This window comes from Alternaria hordeiaustralica, assembly GCF_023758085.1.
Source record: "Alternaria hordeiaustralica strain BMP 2776 chromosome Unknown scaffold_25, whole genome shotgun sequence".
In the NCBI taxonomy this organism is placed as follows: Eukaryota; Fungi; Ascomycota; class Dothideomycetes; order Pleosporales; family Pleosporaceae; genus Alternaria; species Alternaria hordeiaustralica.
This window is the reverse complement of record NW_026056797.1, coordinates 389,200-407,289: the sequence shown is the minus strand read 5'-3', so window position 1 is coordinate 407,289 and position 18,090 is coordinate 389,200. Positions and strand designations below refer to the sequence as shown.

General features: G+C 51.3%; 6 protein-coding genes across 6 annotated transcripts; 2 read left to right on the top strand and 4 right to left on the bottom strand.

Moving 5' to 3' along the window:
• Window positions 1-585: 585 nt before the first annotated feature.
• J4E84_009080 (uncharacterized protein) lies at window positions 586-1,167 on the top strand (the record flags this gene model as incomplete). Its single annotated transcript, XM_049391645.1, has 1 exon — window positions 586-1,167. One exon carries the CDS (start codon window positions 586-588, stop codon window positions 1,165-1,167), a length of 582 nt encoding a protein of 193 aa, XP_049240773.1.
• A 2,528-nt stretch (window positions 1,168-3,695) lies between these two features.
• Window positions 3,696-5,287, bottom strand: J4E84_009079 (uncharacterized protein; the record flags this gene model as incomplete). The annotated part of the gene is made up of 3 exons (XM_049391644.1): window positions 3,696-3,913; window positions 3,969-5,027; window positions 5,083-5,287. The coding sequence occupies 3 exons, from the start codon at window positions 5,285-5,287 to the stop codon at window positions 3,696-3,698; spliced, it is 1,482 nt and encodes a 493-aa protein (XP_049240772.1).
• Window positions 5,288-6,479: 1,192 nt separating this feature from the next.
• J4E84_009078 (uncharacterized protein) lies at window positions 6,480-9,342 on the top strand (the record flags this gene model as incomplete). Its single annotated transcript, XM_049391643.1, has 2 exons — window positions 6,480-8,332; window positions 8,382-9,342. 2 exons carry the CDS (start codon window positions 6,480-6,482, stop codon window positions 9,340-9,342), a joined length of 2,814 nt encoding a protein of 937 aa, XP_049240771.1.
• A 71-nt stretch (window positions 9,343-9,413) lies between these two features.
• On the bottom strand, window positions 9,414-10,406 carry J4E84_009077 (uncharacterized protein; the record flags this gene model as incomplete). Its single annotated transcript, XM_049391642.1, has 3 exons — window positions 9,414-10,217; window positions 10,271-10,342; window positions 10,389-10,406. 3 exons carry the CDS (start codon window positions 10,404-10,406, stop codon window positions 9,414-9,416), a joined length of 894 nt encoding a protein of 297 aa, XP_049240770.1.
• A 422-nt stretch (window positions 10,407-10,828) lies between these two features.
• Window positions 10,829-12,340, bottom strand: J4E84_009076 (uncharacterized protein; the record flags this gene model as incomplete). Its single annotated transcript, XM_049391641.1, has 2 exons — window positions 10,829-11,424; window positions 11,473-12,340. The coding sequence occupies 2 exons, from the start codon at window positions 12,338-12,340 to the stop codon at window positions 10,829-10,831; spliced, it is 1,464 nt and encodes a 487-aa protein (XP_049240769.1).
• A 570-nt stretch (window positions 12,341-12,910) lies between these two features.
• On the bottom strand, window positions 12,911-13,998 carry J4E84_009075 (uncharacterized protein; the record flags this gene model as incomplete). Its single annotated transcript, XM_049391640.1, has 3 exons — window positions 12,911-13,569; window positions 13,616-13,912; window positions 13,974-13,998. 3 exons carry the CDS (start codon window positions 13,996-13,998, stop codon window positions 12,911-12,913), a joined length of 981 nt encoding a protein of 326 aa, XP_049240768.1.
• Between the last annotated feature and the right edge of the window lie 4,092 nt (window positions 13,999-18,090).

The following is an 18,090-nucleotide window of genomic DNA, read 5'->3' as shown; positions in this document are numbered from 1 at the left end:
CTCATCATTAGCCTTCACCGCAGCAGCTTAAGAAGCCCGACGAGGTAAAGCGTCTAACCATTCCGCGACATACCCTGCCCAACAAGATAAACAACACCCAGAGCGAGCCAAAAGCGTGCGAAATCTGTGGGGGGAGACTGAGCGTTGCTGGACTAGAGGGGCTGAATCGCACACTATACGATGTGACAGGTGTTGAGTGAGGCACAGGAAGTGATGTTCGCACAAGACGTGTCCGCCTTAGTAAGAGGCTCTGGTTAGTGATCAGTCCACAGAAATCCGGCTAACCGTATGGGGTAACATTATTTCTTTGCTAGCTCACCAAAAAGCACGGTCCGAACAATTAAGGAAACATAACGCTGGCTTACGATATCAGATCAGAATTTTGGTCTCGGTATGTGACGGACGAAGGTAGGAGGATCTCGCAGGGGTTATCGGTCGACGATATAAAGGTCGACGGGTTCACAGAAATGGACAACCAACACATCCATCACCCTCGACGCTTCAATCAACTGCCTGACGATTGATCATTTCTATATACACCATCTACTCCTCAACTTCCCAATCACCCAAAACCAGCCTTCCGAGATGTCAACTCCCTCTCTTCGCTCGGTCATCGGAGTCCCCAACTCAACAGCATCAGTCAAAGACTCCGTTCTCGTCATCATCGACGCTCAAGACGAATACATCCATGGTAGCCTACCTGCTCAAGACTACAAGGAGGTCAACGTCGCCATCTCCAGCCTCCTCGAAAAATACCGAAAGCAAAACGGCCACATCGTGCACGTCCTGCACAACACGGGCGACGACGAAGCGGCTATCTTCAAGCCCAACGGCAAGCTCACTAAGGAAATGGACGGCATCGAAGCTATCAACGGCGAGCCTGTCGTGTGGAAGAAGCACGCTGGATCTTTCTCAGAGACAGATCTAGCAGAGGTTGTTAAGAAGACTGGGCTTAAGAAAGTTGTTCTCACGGGATACATGGTGCATGGTTGTGTGTCGAGTACTGCTCGCGAAGCGACTACCCTGGGTTACGAGGCTCTTGTTGTGGAAGACGGTGTTGGTCAGCGCGATATGAAGGATATTCCGGCTGCGCAGGTTAAGAAGGTTGCTTTGACGGAGATTGATGACATGTTTGGTACGGTTGTGAAGGCTTCGGATATTAATTAGATGTATGAGATTTACTTTAGTCGATACTGTTCACTCTAATAAGAGACATCGTTATACGAAACGACGATGGAGGTGTTTTCTCAAAAGTACCGAGACCTTGCATGTGCACCAGTCTTGCTCAATGATGCAGATGGTTCAACTTTCGCTGGCCTGCCGGCGCTTACCAAGCACAAAACCTTCTTTTGCATCAAATCTCAGTTTGATCTTCGCAGTTTTGTTGTTCAGCGGCTGTGCTACACGTGCTTGCGAATCTTCGAGCGCTTCCTTGATCTGGCTTGCTATCAGTTGCTGACCGGGGTTGTCGTTGCGGTTCGGGCTTACATCAAAACTTTGCATTGCAGCGCCAAAAGTGGAGACTCGATTGTCGTAGCATGCGCCATTTTTGAGGATTGCGTAAAGCCCAAAACATATGGCGATAGTACTGCCGAATATAGCCACACCATAGGATATGAGGAGATTTTGCGGGTTGTACGTGTAGACAAAAGCGTCGTTGTATATGGTCAAGTTTACAGGTACTTTCGTGCTTTATGTCATAATGTTAGCTTTTGACAAATTATAAGACTAGTGACTGACCAGAGCGAAGCATCATTGAGAATACTCAATGATACATTCAACGCAAACGCTTCGATGTCCTCACGAAAAGTAATGTTCCGAACGTTTGAAGGGCTTTGAATGTTGCCGATAGTTTTACTAGCCTCATTCATATTGCGAGTCATGTTATAGAACTGCTCTCCCGTAGATAGAGCTGTCGTGCCAATTGGGCCAGCGGACAGATACCGAGAGCGCGCGTCATCCTGGCGCCAAGCGACATATCCAAGCAAGTAGCTTGATAATGCAAGCGAATATCCGGAATAGGCCGGAGATCCTAGGCCCCCTGAGCAAGGTAACTCCCTGCAGGTATCAACAATGGCATACCTCGGATCAAATTCGTTAACGAAGTCCTGGTGAATGTCTTCAATGCCGACAATTCCATTTCGCGTCTTTACGGTATAGGATACGGAGGCATTCCACAAAACACACGACAGATATTCTGTGTCTGATAGGTGCTCGAGATCTGTTGGCCGTCTCTGTATAGCAAAGACGTAATGATTCGTGCTGGCCGATTGATTGTTGTTCCAGGTTAAGCTTGGGTTAGGATAACCTAGACCTCGAGGGTAGATAAGTCCAAGATAGCCAATCTCTCCTCTATATTGATCTCCGTTCCAGTTCAAGCTGTCCGCGGTTCTGTTTTGTATATTCGTAACGCCACTGAAAAGGTCTCCGTCCACTGACTTCACTACATCCTCGATCACAGTGGAATCTGCAGTATCGCATTTCAGCGATGGTAAGAAGTTCTGCGTTTCGTACGACGTGTTTTGATGAGAGGAAGGGCTGTCGAAGGGTAGACGACTACCTGAACCTACGACTGCACTAGTGATTCTTCCCATTCGAGCCGATGGACCGGTGATGTAGATCAGATCCGACGCGTCCCTGTACACGAACGCGTCTGATGCGGTGCGATTGTTGACATCCGCTCTCAGGGCTTGCTCCATCGAATTGGATTGCGATGTCCTGGACTCGACTGATAACGTTGCAGGAGCGAATAATGTTGGTAACGGTAGGCACCTGTGGTACGGTGAGTAATAGCCGTCCAACAATGTATCAACGACTTACCATAACATGAGTGCGACTAAAAGCCCTAGCTGGAGCTTCCGAATGAGCTCAAAGTTGAAGAAGGCATAAAGATTGCTCGAAATATCGAAAGAGTCGTTGATAGACCCGAGGCTGATTGATCGCTTCTGGAGACGCATCCAAAGAAATTGAGTGTACGCAATTCCGACCGCGATTTTGAGGCTCAGAGAAATGCTGATTGCGAAGGCGTTGCCAAATCTCTCCAAGGTCAGTTCTGAAATACAAGCGTCTGTCATGGTAAATACCGTAATGACCATTGTTGTCGTTCCGTTGAGCCAATGACGTCCCCATCTAGCATGGTATAGTATCGATGATGCCCTACAGCGAGGCCGATGCCCAGAAGGTAGGAGAGGAGCATAGTAGTTGGAGTGAGCCAATGGATCTTTGCACGTGTTTGCGAGCTAGCATCATGTTCATGATGAGCTGGTAGGGGTTGTGGGGTGGATGTAGCGTCGCATTGTTTGGTGTCGCGTATCAGCGGCGAATCGGCTTTTGCTAGTGAGCTATCAGGTTGGCAATCAGTCATCGCGAGATCCTGGTGTTCGATCGTGCGTCGAGGTTACGATTAGAAGCGTATCGAGTGTGTAGCCTAAGTGAGGGCAAAAGGAGCGAAAAGATGGACATGAGCGACGGGTCACGGAGTAGCAGGTACTTCTCGTCTGAACCCGGTCTTTCGCTCAGCCCCGCCATTTTGCTAGACTCTGAACGTTGTGCATTACGCTTTGGGGCGGTGCATATGCAGCAATGCGGCGTCGCTGCATTGCTAGGTTTGTAACGTGAAACGATTGGCTGAGCCTACATTCCATGCCTGCACATGACTGATCTCTACGTAGTAGTTAATTAACATGATACCCCACTCACGCACACTTCTCTCCGTAAATAACAACATCTTCGGTCGATCTTCGCCCAGATACCCCTCCCAAAACAGGGCTGTCGTCTAGCGGAGCTACACCAGCTCGCTTTGCCTCCGCTTCTGTGAAGGTACCATATAGATCGATGGGATCGATCTGATCCATATCTGGAACTGGGAAGATCTTGTTAAGGACGTAGAAGATGAAAGCGCTGATGAAGAATCCTATCAAGGTGTCAGTGGCCCTTCAGTTTCCAATGTCGTAAGACAATTTACTCACCTATGAAGAAGGCCATATTGTAGAGCTGTACCAAAGCCCGTGGTGGATCGACATCTCCTCTTACTGTCACTATAAGACCCCCAATCGTCGGGATCCAGCCACATAGCCATGAGGGTATCGCTCGCCAGTTGAAACCCTTGCTAAACCAATACGACGAGTCTTCTGTTCGATATAAATGACTCAAGCGGATCCTTCTCTTTCGCAAGAGGAAGTAGTCGCATGCCATTATGCCGATGATTGGTGCTAGAAACACCGAGAAGGAAGACAGCACGGCGATAAACGTAGTGGCGCGGTTGATAAGCTGCCAGGGTTGAACGACCCATGCCGCCACGAACGTAATGATAGCACCACGACGTATATTGATGTAACGTGGGAAAAGGCCAGCAAGGTCGATTCCACCGGAGACAGCGTTTCCGCAAATGTTCTCGAACATTGCGGTAAATGCGAAACCTGCAGCCAGGAAGAATACCCCCGCACGTGCCTTCGATGAGCCGTTGCCGTTGTCCATCATGCGCATGAGTAGATCCGGTGGGTTCCAATATATCTCTCCATACAACTTTTGTCCTGAAGCAGTCGTAACAAGACCAACTAGAGAGACGATGACGCTGGTGATCACACAGCTGGTGATAGTACCGACCATGTAGGGTGTTCTTCCACGTGAATAGCGTGAGAAGTCGCTGCCGTTTGTGATACCCGCAGCAATGCCACCAAGACTCTGATTGATGCCAGCCATGATGAGCCACGAGGTACCCCAAGCGGAACCCGAGGGAATATTCTCGCCAGCATTCCATAGAGGGCCTACACCTTTAGCAGTCGTCACTGCCCAGATCATCCATGCCAACATTCCGATGCCGCACCAGAGGCAGACTATGAGGAACGGGATCTTGAACTTCTCCGGTCGCAGCCACAAGAAAGGTGTCGATATGAACCAGAAGACTACGAATCCCACAAACTGGTCGGTGGTAGCAGGGAAGTTGGGGCCAAACGTATTCGGCATACGGGCATACGAAGGCCAGATCGCGGTCAAGCACACAGCCACTAGACGGCCGCCATTCCAACCTGGTTCAAATTAGCATCATAGTACCCGGCGTGCCCTCATACTTCTCCGACTTACACTGAACGGCGTTCCAAATGAAGTTGAGCAGGATTCTCTGCGACAAAGGTATGAAGCTCCCGCGCATTCCCCAACTATACCTGTTCTGGACGGTGAAGCCAATGTGCCACTTCAATCCAACCCAAGCAATAAGTGTGGAGAAGAAAGCGATCAAAAGGCAGCTCACAACGATGATAAGAATAGATTGCGAGACAGATAAACCCATGGCTTCGGTGATATCAGCGATCGAGAGCGACAAAAGTCAGGTGATGTAGCTTACTCAAGAAGGTACTTGGTGTTTGCCAATTCGCGAGGTTCAGCGATGAAATCGCCCAAAACCCGAAGAAATTGAACCAGCCCCATGTCCTACGCTCCGGTGGGAGGGGGATTAAATCGCGGTTGCTCCATGCATCTGTTTGCTCATGCTTCGCATCGTCTCCACGGAGACGTACTTTCTCATCGATATTCCTCAAGCGCTGTCTCAAAGTCATGATGAACGCGAATCGAGGGACGCGTCGCTAGTCAAGGAGGCTGGGAGGGAAGTAATTGCGACGAACGCCAGTGGTGAGCTCTTTCCGCCATCTTAGTGTTGCTACCCTTGTTATCAACCTCACTCGGAGTCACCCCAATCTAGCTGATCTAAAGCCGACCCAAGTTTAGTGAAGATGATAATGCGCCGACGGGGGCGACGATGCAGCATACGCGGGAAGAACACCTTATCCGCCGTTAGAAAGAGGGGTATTTGCGCCTATCTTATCTGATCATCCGAGCGCAGTGATCAGCGCCGAAGAAATCCCATCTCAACCTCTGCTGCTACCAATGGGCAAGCTGTTGATGACGGGGTAAAGAGTTGGAGTAGGAAGTAGCTCCAAAAGTGGGGTATGGGTGAGCGATAAAGTAGGAAGGCGGCTTGGGGCGCGAACGTCCGCCGAATCCCGGACCTACCTAGGTGGCTCGCCCCACCAATCGAAATCTTATCAGATGGATTCTGGACGCATCGTGACCAGCCAACACCAATCCTATCAGAAGAGGCTTTCATTTTGGAAGTGTCTACGGTTACAATGACGACAGGAAAGAATCTGCGAATAGGCGTTGACGTCGGTGGGCACGTACTGTACATCAGAGTTTCGAGAGCTATGAGGCTGATACTGCACATAGAACCAACACTGACGGAGTCATCATTGATCCTATAAGATCGAGTGAAGATGACCGGGGCATTGTTGCTTGGTACGAGTCCTATACCCATACGTTGAACGCCACGCTTCCTTGCTCCTTCATAAGACCCAAAGAACATCCATGATGATGCCTACCGGAAGTCGATCACCCCCTGATGAGAACGCGAGCTCTTACCATAACTCAGGCACAAGGCACCCACTACTACCGACCCAAGCCATGGCATCGCCGACGCCATCACCACGATGTTCAAATCCGCCTCAGTCGATCCATCCTCCGTTGCGAGCGTGACAATCGGAACGACCCACTTTGTCAACGCGGTCGTAACCCGCGACCGAACGCGTCTTTCTCAAGTCGCCGTCCTCCGTCTCTCTGGGTCTTTCAGCAAACATGCACCGCCATGTGTCGACTGGCCAGCTTCTCTTCGTAACATCATCCTTGGACACTATGCGCTCATCAAAGGAGGGCTGGAGGTGGATGGAAGCCTGATCTCCGACATCAAAGAGCACGAGATAGTAGAGCAATGCAGGATTATCAAAGAGAAGAAAATCAAGAGTATAGTCGTGAACGGCGTCTTCAGCCCTATCGATACGGTAGAGAAGCAAGAAGAGCGTACTGCGGACATCATTCGGCGTGAGCTAGGAGCCGGTGTCGATATCGTTCTTAGCAAGACCGTCGCAAACCTGGGATTCCTAGAGCGCGAGAACGCTGCGATACTCAACGCCTCGATTCTGTCATTCGCCAGGAAGACGATAGCATCATTCCAGACACCAATCAAGGCACTTGGACTGAACTGCCCTGTTTTCATTACCCAAAATGACGGCACGATACTGAGTGGCGAAGCCGCAAGCCGACTACCGATCCGAACATTCTCATCCGGCCCAACGAACAGTATGCGTGGTGCTGCTTTCCTTGTCGGAAGGCAAGAGAATGGCGAAGCAATGATGGTTGTGGATGTCGGTGGAACTACCACAGATGTGGGCTTGTTGCTCGCAAACGGCTTTCCCAGGCAACAGGCCGCGTACTCGGAGCTTTCGGGTGTGAGGATGAACTTCTCGTATCCCGATGTGAAGAGTATAGGGCTAGGAGGCGGAAGCTTGGTGAGAAGAGCGGGAGAGAAAATGCAAGTAGGGCCTGAGTCCGTGGGTTATAAGCTACCAGAAAAGGCGCTCGTCTTCGGTGGTGACGTTCCGACAGCAACTGACTACACCGTCGCTGCTTCATCCGAGGTTGCGATTGGTCAGCCGGAAAAAGTACGAGGGAAGCTGCAAGACGATGACATCCAATCCTTCAAAGCTGAGACGACAAAGATGCTTGAAACAATCATTGACAAGATGAAGACATCACCTGATGACCTTCCTGTCCTCCTTGTCGGTGGTGGTGCGGTCATAGCCCCAGACGAGTTGAGGGGAGCAAGCAGAGTGATCAAGCCCCAATGGTCCGGTGTAGCTAACGCTATTGGTGCTGCGATGGCGCGAGTGAGTGCCGTAGTCGACACGGTCAAGTCTACCGAGAAGCAGACGCAAAAAGAACTACTAGCTGAGATATGCGAGGAGGCGAAGCGAAAGACAATCGAAGCAGGTGCATCAGCGGAGACGGTCTCTATCGTCGAAGTGGAAGATCTGCCGTTACAATACGTGGCCCACAAAACGCGATTTATGGTCAGAGCTGCGGGGGACTTTGACTTCTCACGAGCTGGAGATTTCATAGATTTGAATGTCACTCAGGAGGGAGTCAACGTAGAGTCTGGGTCAAAGGGTACAGGCGATGCCATCGCAGCACCTTCGACCGAAAAGGCATCTGGCGAGGCCGATGCAGCACTCGAAGTTGACATCGTCGCGTATAAGCCCAAAGTGGTCAACCGAGAGTGGTGGATATCTGAGACCGATCTGGACTGGATCACCATCGGCTGCTACATTCTTGGTACTGGCGGCGGAGGCTCTCCCTACTCTACCATGCTCAGAGTGCGCGGAATCCTACGGTCTGGTGGAAAAGTCCGCGTCGTCAGTCCAGACGATCTCAAAGACGATGCGCGAGTGGGAAGTGGTGGTGGTGCTGGTAGCCCAACAGTCGGCATCGAGAAGCTGTCCGCTGATGAGTAAGTCATGTACTGGCGCCAAATCATGCCTTTGCTAACCTTCGCTTAGAATGATGGATGCTCAAAACCACCTCTACGATCTCATCAAGGGTGGTTACGCGACGCACATCATCCCTCTCGAGATCGGCGGCTCGAACGGCTTGCAGGGTCTCGTATTGGGTGCATCAACTAACATGAATGTGCCATGTGTAGACGGTGACTGGATGGGCAGAGCGTATCCAACAAAGTGGCAGACAACCCCGGTAGTCTTCGGGGAGCGAGAAATCGTGTTCGCGCCTCTTGCAGTGGCCGATGGCAATGGCAACACGCTATATATGCCAACTGCAACGAGTGACCTCAAAGTCGAGCAGGTCATCAGAGCAGCATTGAGCCAGATGGGTAGCTCCGTCGGAACAGCTGATGCTCCGGTTACAGGCGCTGAAACAAGACGTTGGGCCGTTGAACACACGATCTCGCTATCGTGGAGGATAGGGCGAGAAGTGGCACGCGCCCGAAAAGAGAACAGAATCGACAATGTCGCACAATCAATCATCGACGCGGTTGGAGGTTCTGAAACAGGGCGTGCGCTTTTCAAGGGCAAGATTGTTGGTGTAGAGCGCAAGCTGTACATGGGCCATGTGTACGGCGAGGTGATCATAGAAGCCACGGGGAGCGAGTACCAGGGCAAGATCAAAATCCCCTTTAAGAACGAGAACATTGCTGCGATACGGATACCGGAAAGTGGAGAGAGCACGACTGGAGAGGAAAAGAATGAAGACGTCCTAGCTATCGTTCCTGACCTTATCGCGGTCATTGATGCGCAAAATGGCGAGGCTATCGGAACGCCAGAATATCGGTACGGACTGTTAGTCTCGGTGATCGGTATCACTGCGAGTGAGCGCTGGACTAGTCCGAAGGGTATTGAGATTGGAGGCCCAAAGGCATTTGGGCTGGATCATCTGGAGTACAAGCCTTTGGGCAAGTTTGTGAAGCCTGTTAGCGTTATTGACGAGTATGACGGAAAGGCATAAACGCCAGTATCAAGGGTTGGCAGAGCTAGTTGAGTAGGTATGCGGTATCTTAGATGTCTTTGCGTCTAGGATTACTCGGCCTGCTTTGTGCCAGGATATAACGGCAGGATGATCTTCACAGCAGCCTCGTAGCTTGTGAACAGAATACCTCCACTAAACACTGTGCGACCCAACCTCATCGTCGTGCCTTTCCAAAAACCCTTGATCCCGTAATCCAACAAAACACTCTTTACAGCCTCGGCAGTAGTCGTGCCTTTCGCACTCTGTGAACGCGTCTTGATAACGTCAAAAGGCTGCGTTGCAAGCGTTGTCACAACGCCTGCTACTGATCCGTTTGCGAAGTTGACCAGCGTATTTTGTTCGATATTCTTGGCCTTCTCATAATCCTTGAGGATGTTGTAGGTCCCCATTCTGAAAGCCGTTGCTGATGCTTGTTTCAGGGTAGTGCCTGCGAACCCGCGGTACAAACCGAGGATACCGTGTTCTTTCCAAATGGTGGTTGTAGCGTGGAAACCGGACCGAAAGCGCCTTTCGTTCCTGGCATCGTCGATGAGGGCAGTCTTGATGCGCTCTGTGGGTGTAACTGCGGTGATCGACGCGATTACTCCCGCAGTCATGCCGGCCAACAAATTGCGCAGAGGGGAGAGCGTGCCCGTCTCTGGGTCTGCAAAAGACGACTTGATCTGGTCGAAGAAGAGAAATCGGACGGCGTCTTTGCCTACTGATCCAAAGACTAGCGCTCCGCAGCCTTTATATAGCGCTCTAATGCCTTCATTCTGATAGACTTGGGTCACGACTAGGAAGGGATTTCGCGGCGTCGGCACGCCCTTCTCAGCTCTTAACTGCACACGCGTTTTCGCAAACTCTAGAGGATACTGCGAGTGGTATGAGTCACGGGATCTGGGCCGGAATGCCTCTTTGGACGTACCGAAAGAAAGCCTTCCACACCGCCAGCTATGCCGCCGGCGACCAGAGAGACTACCGCAGGTGTGTTCTTGTCCTTTAGATTGTTAAGCTTGATCTGTAGACATTGCGCGTGAACTTACATCGCCGCCTGAAACCATTTGCGTCTAGGAGAATAGGGATAAAGATGATGTTGTGATGATGGAAAAAGTGACCTCGGGATGGTCGACAGAAAAGATGCAGATATAGCCGAAGCGGTTCCGTTCCGGGTGTCCTCAGCGGCATCGACCATGGAACACGAAGGCGATGCGCCGAACCGAATGATATCACGGGTATAGGACGGGCTACTTTAAAACTCAATTTGCATTCTTGCGCACTTCCCGCGCGGAACTCAGGCTCCTGAGGTAGTCCAAACTGTATCGTGTGGCGCATGACGTCAGCGGGTCTTCTCAGGGCTCCTGGGCGGAAGCCCGTGGACGCGACCTTTACGGCACGCGACACCAGAAACCACTGGACTCCAGAAGCATCAGTCCATTTAAACACTTATATTTCATTGATTCCGAGGCAAATTCGCCTACTGTGACTACGCTGCTGCATCATCCAACTCGAACAAACTATCGAACCGGTTATCCCTCGCTGCAGCATAAGCCGCCATCTTCTCGTCGCCACTGTTGTCGTCGCTTTCATCCTGCGCTCTGCTACTCAGCTTCCCCAGTTTCTTCAGAGCATCATCCACATTCCAAGCGATCCGCTCAGCGCCTACTCTTGCGCCGACCAGATTCGGTGCGCCAGGGCCAAGTCTCAATCCGGCCAGTCGTCCTGTCACGAACAGAGGGACGTCATCGTCCCACATCAAGTCTTCGTTCAAGCATGGTAGACCGCCAATGTACTTGATAGGGTACTCTTGTTGGATGTTCTGAAGGTAGGGGATGGTGCGGATGTCTGATTGAATGCCAGTGGCAAAGACCATGTAGTCGATAGAAGGCAGTTTGGGCTCCGAATCTGTGGACGCGGCTTCGCAGGCCCATGTTTTCGAACTTTGGTCCCATGATACGGACTGGAGTTGAGTGTAGGTTTGAAGCTCGATCTTCCCGTGTGCGACATGCGTATCGAGAATTTTCCGGTACCGCGGCGTCATACTTCCTCCGTTACGGGCTTGCACTATCATCTCAAAGCGCTCTATGACCGATTGTTAGATGCGATTACCAAATAGGACGGTTGACATACCTTCATCAGTATCTGCCGTCCAGAACTCGGCCTGCTTGAAATTCCGAAACTTGCCCACCCACTCTAGGTCCACGTCAAAGTGCTTGACCTTGAGCGGACCGCGCATGAGCATCCATACTTTGTTCACGCCTCGTTTGATTGCTAGATCTGCCAGCTGAATGCTTGTCAAGCCGCCACCGACTATGAGCATGCTAGTCGACTGGCGAGCCTTGACTTTGGCCATTACATGGGGTGGTGGGAACTGCTTAATCTGCATCGCGTGCGCGAAACCTTCGTGTGGAAGTTGAGCTGGTAGGCCAGGAACAGGAGGTATCGAGGGCGCATTTCCAGGACCGACAGCCAAAACGACGAGGTGGGCGAAACGCACGCCTTGGTCTGTGGAGACGCGGAAGACTTTTCTCTCGTCCGCCATCACATCATCTGAGACGACACTGTCAAGGTCCGCTTCATCGAACTTCGAGATATTGTCGTATTCGATGTTCACGACGCTCTCTTTCCTCAATAAATCCTTGCCAAGCCGATATCTTTTGATGACCTCTTCACAGTGAGCGTCGAACAAATCGGTACGTGGTACAAAGTAGTCCTTTCGGTCCCTTTCATCGACGTCTGGCGTGCGGCTCAAAAACCTTCCTTGCGACTTCAAATTCTTCTTCTTTTTGTGCTTGCTCACTTCCTTCCCGGCAACTCCAGGTAGTGCTTGGATGTCTTTGTCTCTCTCTTTCTCGTACGTATACCCGAGCAGTGCATCTCGATCAGCAGGATCGACATGGAAGAACATCGGACTTCGAAGGTAGTCGATGTGAAAAGTCTTGAAGAGGCGTTTCCACTTTGACATCCAGTCCGCACCATCAGCGTCAAGTACGAGCATATCTATCGCTTCTTCGGGTGCTACATCATGGTCGCAGCCACAATCTGAGTTCCCGGGTGTTGACGGTGGGGTTGGTAGTGAGTCCTTGTTCGTTCGGTAGTTTTTGATGTTCATTTTCCGACCATGCTTCCGAATCCAGTGGTAACGTTGATGTTCATCATCTGTGAAGGTTGCCGAGGGTGTCTGCTCACGGAGCCGTGCTGCTACTGCTAGGCCAGCCGGGCCTCCACCGATGATGAGTACGTCGTGGATGTGCATTGTGTCGCAGTCTGGTAGTAAAGGCTTGGGAGTTTACTGAAGAGCGTATGTATTATGGAACGTCGAGATACTTCGAGTGTCTTGTGCCCATGTGAGTACCTGATGGCTAGCGTTCCAAATTGGGTGCATCCATCATGGTGCTAAAGGCACACGATGACGAGAACACGACTCCACGTACAAAGACGGACCGATGCCAGAGGCTCAAATCAATTCGAGCGCATGTTCAATCACAGCTTTTCTGATGAGTAGCAATTACGCGCATGTGTGAGCGGAAGTGTAGCCTATTGTGTTGATAAGAACTCGTGTATTCATTCATACGGCATGGAAAATCTCCTGGTCCTTATGGCCCTCCGTCGTTGCGGACGTCCGCCAACTGGCAGGATTACTCACGCTCGACACTCGTAGTGACCTCGCGTCCTCCATTTCGATCGCGCTGGTGATAAATTGTGGATCCTGATCCTCCCTTTGCTTCCCAAGACCGCCATTCATGTCTTCTTGACTCTCCGTCCGCCTGAAAATATCACGGAAGCCTCTAGGTATCGGTTCCGCTCTAGGTTCCGGCCAATAGGCGCGCGTGTGTGCAGACTGTGTCGCGCGTGTGACGGTATTGGCCCCGTATGTGTTCTCCGCAGTGTATGTGTTGGAGCTCCAGTTTCTTAGACCGAGAACCCGTTGTATAAGCGGATAGGTCAAGGGCAGATTGGCGCAGAGTATCGCTGTATACGACTCTCGAAGGTACCAGATCGTCCACTCAGTTCCAAAGGGATTTGTGAACGAGTAGTATTTGTTGAGGACTGCTGCGACGATGGTGAACGCTCCTATACAGAAGATCACGAAAAGGATCGTTTTGTTCTTCTTCGGTAGGCGTACTTTGAAGAGCAACGGCATGGGTATGCTGATGATGATTAGATCACTGGAAATATTGAAGACGGCGTTTGTGATGAGATGATTGGTCGCTGCCGAGCATTGTTCTGGTATCGTCAGTATCGTGTGATTAGATGTTGCAAAGGCACTTACTCGAATTCGGCGGTACTGCCCAGTATTGCGAGAACGGCCGACACCAAACCCCAAGGTACAATATTTCCATGACCACAAATGCGACAGCGACATATATGGAGGTGGCGATGACGATCTTGTGTTGCGGGAGGACCATCGTCATGCGGTTGTACATAATGAGTAGGCATGCCTTGACCAGCCATATGGTAAGGAGTTGCATCTGCTCTACTACCAAGACCAGCTTGGATCCGTATATACGCATCTTGATTTCGGCATCTGAATATTGAGAGACGTCGTCTCCCGGCGGTATTAGGTTGCCTAGATACCGGTATAGAGTCAGCGTGTGTCTCTCTTGCAGTTTGCACACGGAAAGACGTACTGCTAGTCTTTGTGACTTCGTGCATGATAGCAATCAGCACTGTGTCGGTAGCCTTGTGTCACAATCAGTACTTGTAGTCGCTCGATGCTGCGGGTCACAAACCATGGCTACAAGTATTAAGTAATCATCTAATTGCAATAATTTCCATGATCCACGATGAATTCTTCTTGATATTAGTCGGATGATGACGACGATCCAGCACACGCCGTAGAAAATTCCAGCCTCAGGCTCAAGAACTCCGGCCATAGATAAGTGGTTGGCTCGCGAGCCGAGGTTGTGGGAACGTTCAAAGGCCGGGCCAGTAGACGGCGAGTAGTCTCGGAGTTGGTTGCTCAGGGCTTTAGTGGGTGTTGATCAAAAGTTGTCGTAAATATCAGGGGGAATCTATCGATGCGATAGAAACCACGGTGCGTTGGGGAACAGAGTAAATCGATGAAGAACTGCCGAGCGCCCGGTCAGCAGCCTTGTTGTGACCACAGGCGCTATGTTGTGAAGACCGGGTGTGAACTCAGCAATCACTCGGCATTTCTCTGTGATGTCGGCGGCTTTCCGTCACAAAATGCTTCATTGACAATTTGATAGGTGCTCTGGGATGTTGCTTGGTTGGACTGTTCCGGGGTGGCGCTGTGGATGGATGCCCTGGGGTGGTCGTGCAGTGTTTCAGTGGAAGTATTCGGATTGAGGAGACAGCGCTCAGAAATCGCGGACCCCCGGACCCCAAGATATCAGACTAGGCATCTAAAAGTGTCGCAAGCGCCACTTTCAATGGAGCTGTGCATCCTCGATGATCTGCACAATCGACTAAAGACGGACGTCCCTGGTCCAGCTTCGACACTTGTGGGACTCGCGGTAGCGCCAATTGGATGACGAGTTTGACGACTCAGACCTGGGTTGAGGCTGCCCAGGTGTCAGAGAGGCGCGTCCAATTCGAAGGCCGCGGCAATATGGCGATGTTGGCTGCTGACCGGAAACATTTCGCGACGATTCGTGGTACGGTTCAAGAAGAAATGTCACAGCAAATCAAATGCGTCCAATGCGCGATGGGTTTCCCGGCGCTGCTTCGGTGATTTCATGCCTGGTAGTGTTGCAAACTGCGACTTCAGGCGAGCAATATCGTAGGTATGCTATACAGCTGTTGCCAGTGTCACTAGAATTCTGACTCGCAAAAGATATCGGTAACATCGCAGCGCAAATTGAAGGCGTTGAGGAAAGTTTGGCGGTGCCCGTCAACTTGCGTGAGTGACATCGGGTGTCCCGGCACGCTTAGTTTGACGCCTTTGGCGGGCCGTAGCCGTAAGTTGTACTGGTCCCGAGGTCAACACTCGCATAATTTTCGTCCTTGCTTCAGGCGTTCAGTCAAGGAGAAATGAAAATCGCGCAGTGACAAGAAACTCCCAGGAGCCTTGTCGCTGATACAGATAGCTCTGGAAAGAGACTGTGCTGTCATGGGTGTGCATAGGTAGTGTAGCGGCGTCGGCGCCTCAGAAGCACGAGGGCGAAGGGAAGTCGCAGCGTTCCGCCGAGCACCCCAAACCCGGGTCTCTTTCGAACACAGACATGATTGACTTCAGCACATCCACAATTGGTAGAGTCCTACCGTCCGCTGTTGGTCATGCAAATCGCAATCTCTGCGATTGAAAGACAGCGAAAACTGACCAGCAAACACATGTCAACCACAAAGGTCTTAGTTCAATCGCCAAACAGTCAGGTTATTGAATGCAAGTTTCGGAAACTGTCGAAACCATTGAAACACCTGCGCGATATAGACAAGGAAGACCCGACACCACGACCTTGGAAACAGCGGCTTAGAAGACTCAGCCTTCGAGAAGAAAGCTCAGACTCACCTGGGCAGTTTCAGTCGGCATTGAGCGCTGGCTACTGTCAGATTCGGCAAAGCAGCACCAGGGGTGACATTCTGTCGGCGATGCGCGAACTGCACGTGAATGTGTCGTATCGCCACACCCGCGGAGGTCCGAGTCAGTGGTTTCGCGTTTGCCAATGAAGAGGGACTTGAATGATCAACCTCACGCCCGACCCACATCATGTAAGCCATACGAACCCGGAGCAGATTCGATATAACACACATAAGGCCGAGTCAGCTTGTTCGGTGAATCTTGTATCTGGTGCCAGTGCTGTTACGCCAGATGTGCCAGTTGTAAGGAGGCGATTTCTTGTGCTTTGAGAGATGCTCATGGTCAACAATAGCAGAAAGATGTGGGGTAGTCTTAGATACCGATACAAAGGTAAAACTATGGGTTCGTTGGACCGAAATCCCAGTGCCATTGCCTGAGAGCTATACCTATGTATCCAGCTGAAAGTTGCACTGATCCAGCAGAATCGACCCGGGTCCTCCTGAGTGCACACCTGGGCAGTCTCGCCTCCCGAGTTGGACATCTGGAGAGAAACTTCAAGCGATAAAGACCACTAGAAACACTTTCAAATAAAGTAGTAGTTTGGCATGTACACTCTAGTACAGACGTGACTGCTCGTACAAATACAGGCAGTTGCATGGTGGTCATGGCCTCGTTCGACATGGAGGAAAGGTTCAGCCCGGAAAGAGCGTTTGGTCAATCTCCTCCACGCAGTTTTAAGCAAACAGCGGATGTGTGTTTAATCATCAATGTTTTTGGGGTAGACGTTACCCATGGGATCGACGAACAGGGATAGCAAGGGGCATCAGCCCATGCTGTGCTAGGGACTCACCTGGGCACCAAGGTACTTCAACGCAAGCAAGCAGCTGCGCATACGTATCAATCCTTCTGATACTCCAGCAGCGATTGCTTATCCATTACGCGCTCCTCATAATGTAGCTACGGTAAGCAGCTCGTAGGCGTCTCGCCATCTCTCAACGAGTGACATCAACGGTGAGCTTATCGCTCCTGCCACGCCACGTGGAATCTGACAGGCAAATCTATTCTACGAAAGCCTATGCCCATTGAAGCATGTCCAGCCGTATCGCAGCGTTGAGGTATCCCAGGACACGGTACCTCGATATGCAGTCCCCGGTCGCAGATATCGGGCGGAATATTTCCGAACAAACCTTGGAACCTTGGAAGCACCAAAGGTGTCTTATCCATCGCGAACACTAATCCGTTCATGTAAGCGGTCGCCCATTTCCATACCTAGGTACCTCTGTGTACCTCATACAACTTCGCTGCACGGATCGCACAACACAAGAAAGATGGACGCCAGAGGATACGGCTGCCCAACCTCTCGACAAGCCACCCTCTCGTCCTGGGTGTCGTGTGCCCTGGCGTGTCGCAGCCCGCGATCTCCTCCACACCTCTCCCTCTAAGTTACCTAGGTAGTCTAGCCGAACCGCCGAACCACGCAACTGATAAAGAGCAGAGAGATAGGCGTTCGCGCAGCGAATGACGAACGCCTACCACCCCTACTAAGAGATTATGACGCCGCACCCAAACACCGTTGCAGCATGGCTTCGCGTGTACTCTCCCACTTGGAGTAGTGACACCCCGCTTGCAACCCTGCTGCGCGGTGATATGCAGACTGGGGTGTGGGTGTATATAGACAAGTTGCTGCGCTTCTATGCGTTGCGGCATTCTTGGAGTAAGAATTCGTATCGCGACTTCTTCTTATTCACTAACTGCGACTGCGACGGCGCGCGCATGCATCTCGCGTTGCGACGATGACGACTCCCCAGCATCGGAACCACTCCGTCGCGGAAGAACCGGTGACATCTGTTCTTCCAGATGGCGATATACCCTACGATCCCACGCATTCCCTCAACCCGGATGAAGAAGTCCTAGCAGCCCTTGGATACAAATCGGAGTTCAAGAGAGAGTTTTCGCTGTTTACCACCTTCTGTGTCAGTTTTGCGGTTCTGGGTCTACTGCCAAGTTTCGCGTCAACGCTCTATTATGGCATGGGCTATGCGGGAACGGCTGGAATGACTTGGGGCTGGATTGTGGCCATGGTTGGTATTCAATGTGTGGCAATGAGTATGGCGGAGCTGTGTAGTAGCATGCCCACGAGCGGAGGTTTATACTATGCTTCTGCTGTCCTGGCACCACCTGGTTGGGGACCTTTTGCTGCTTGGCTTACTGGCTGGAGTAATTGGCTGGCCCAGATCACGGCGGCACCGTCCGGCAAGTACAAC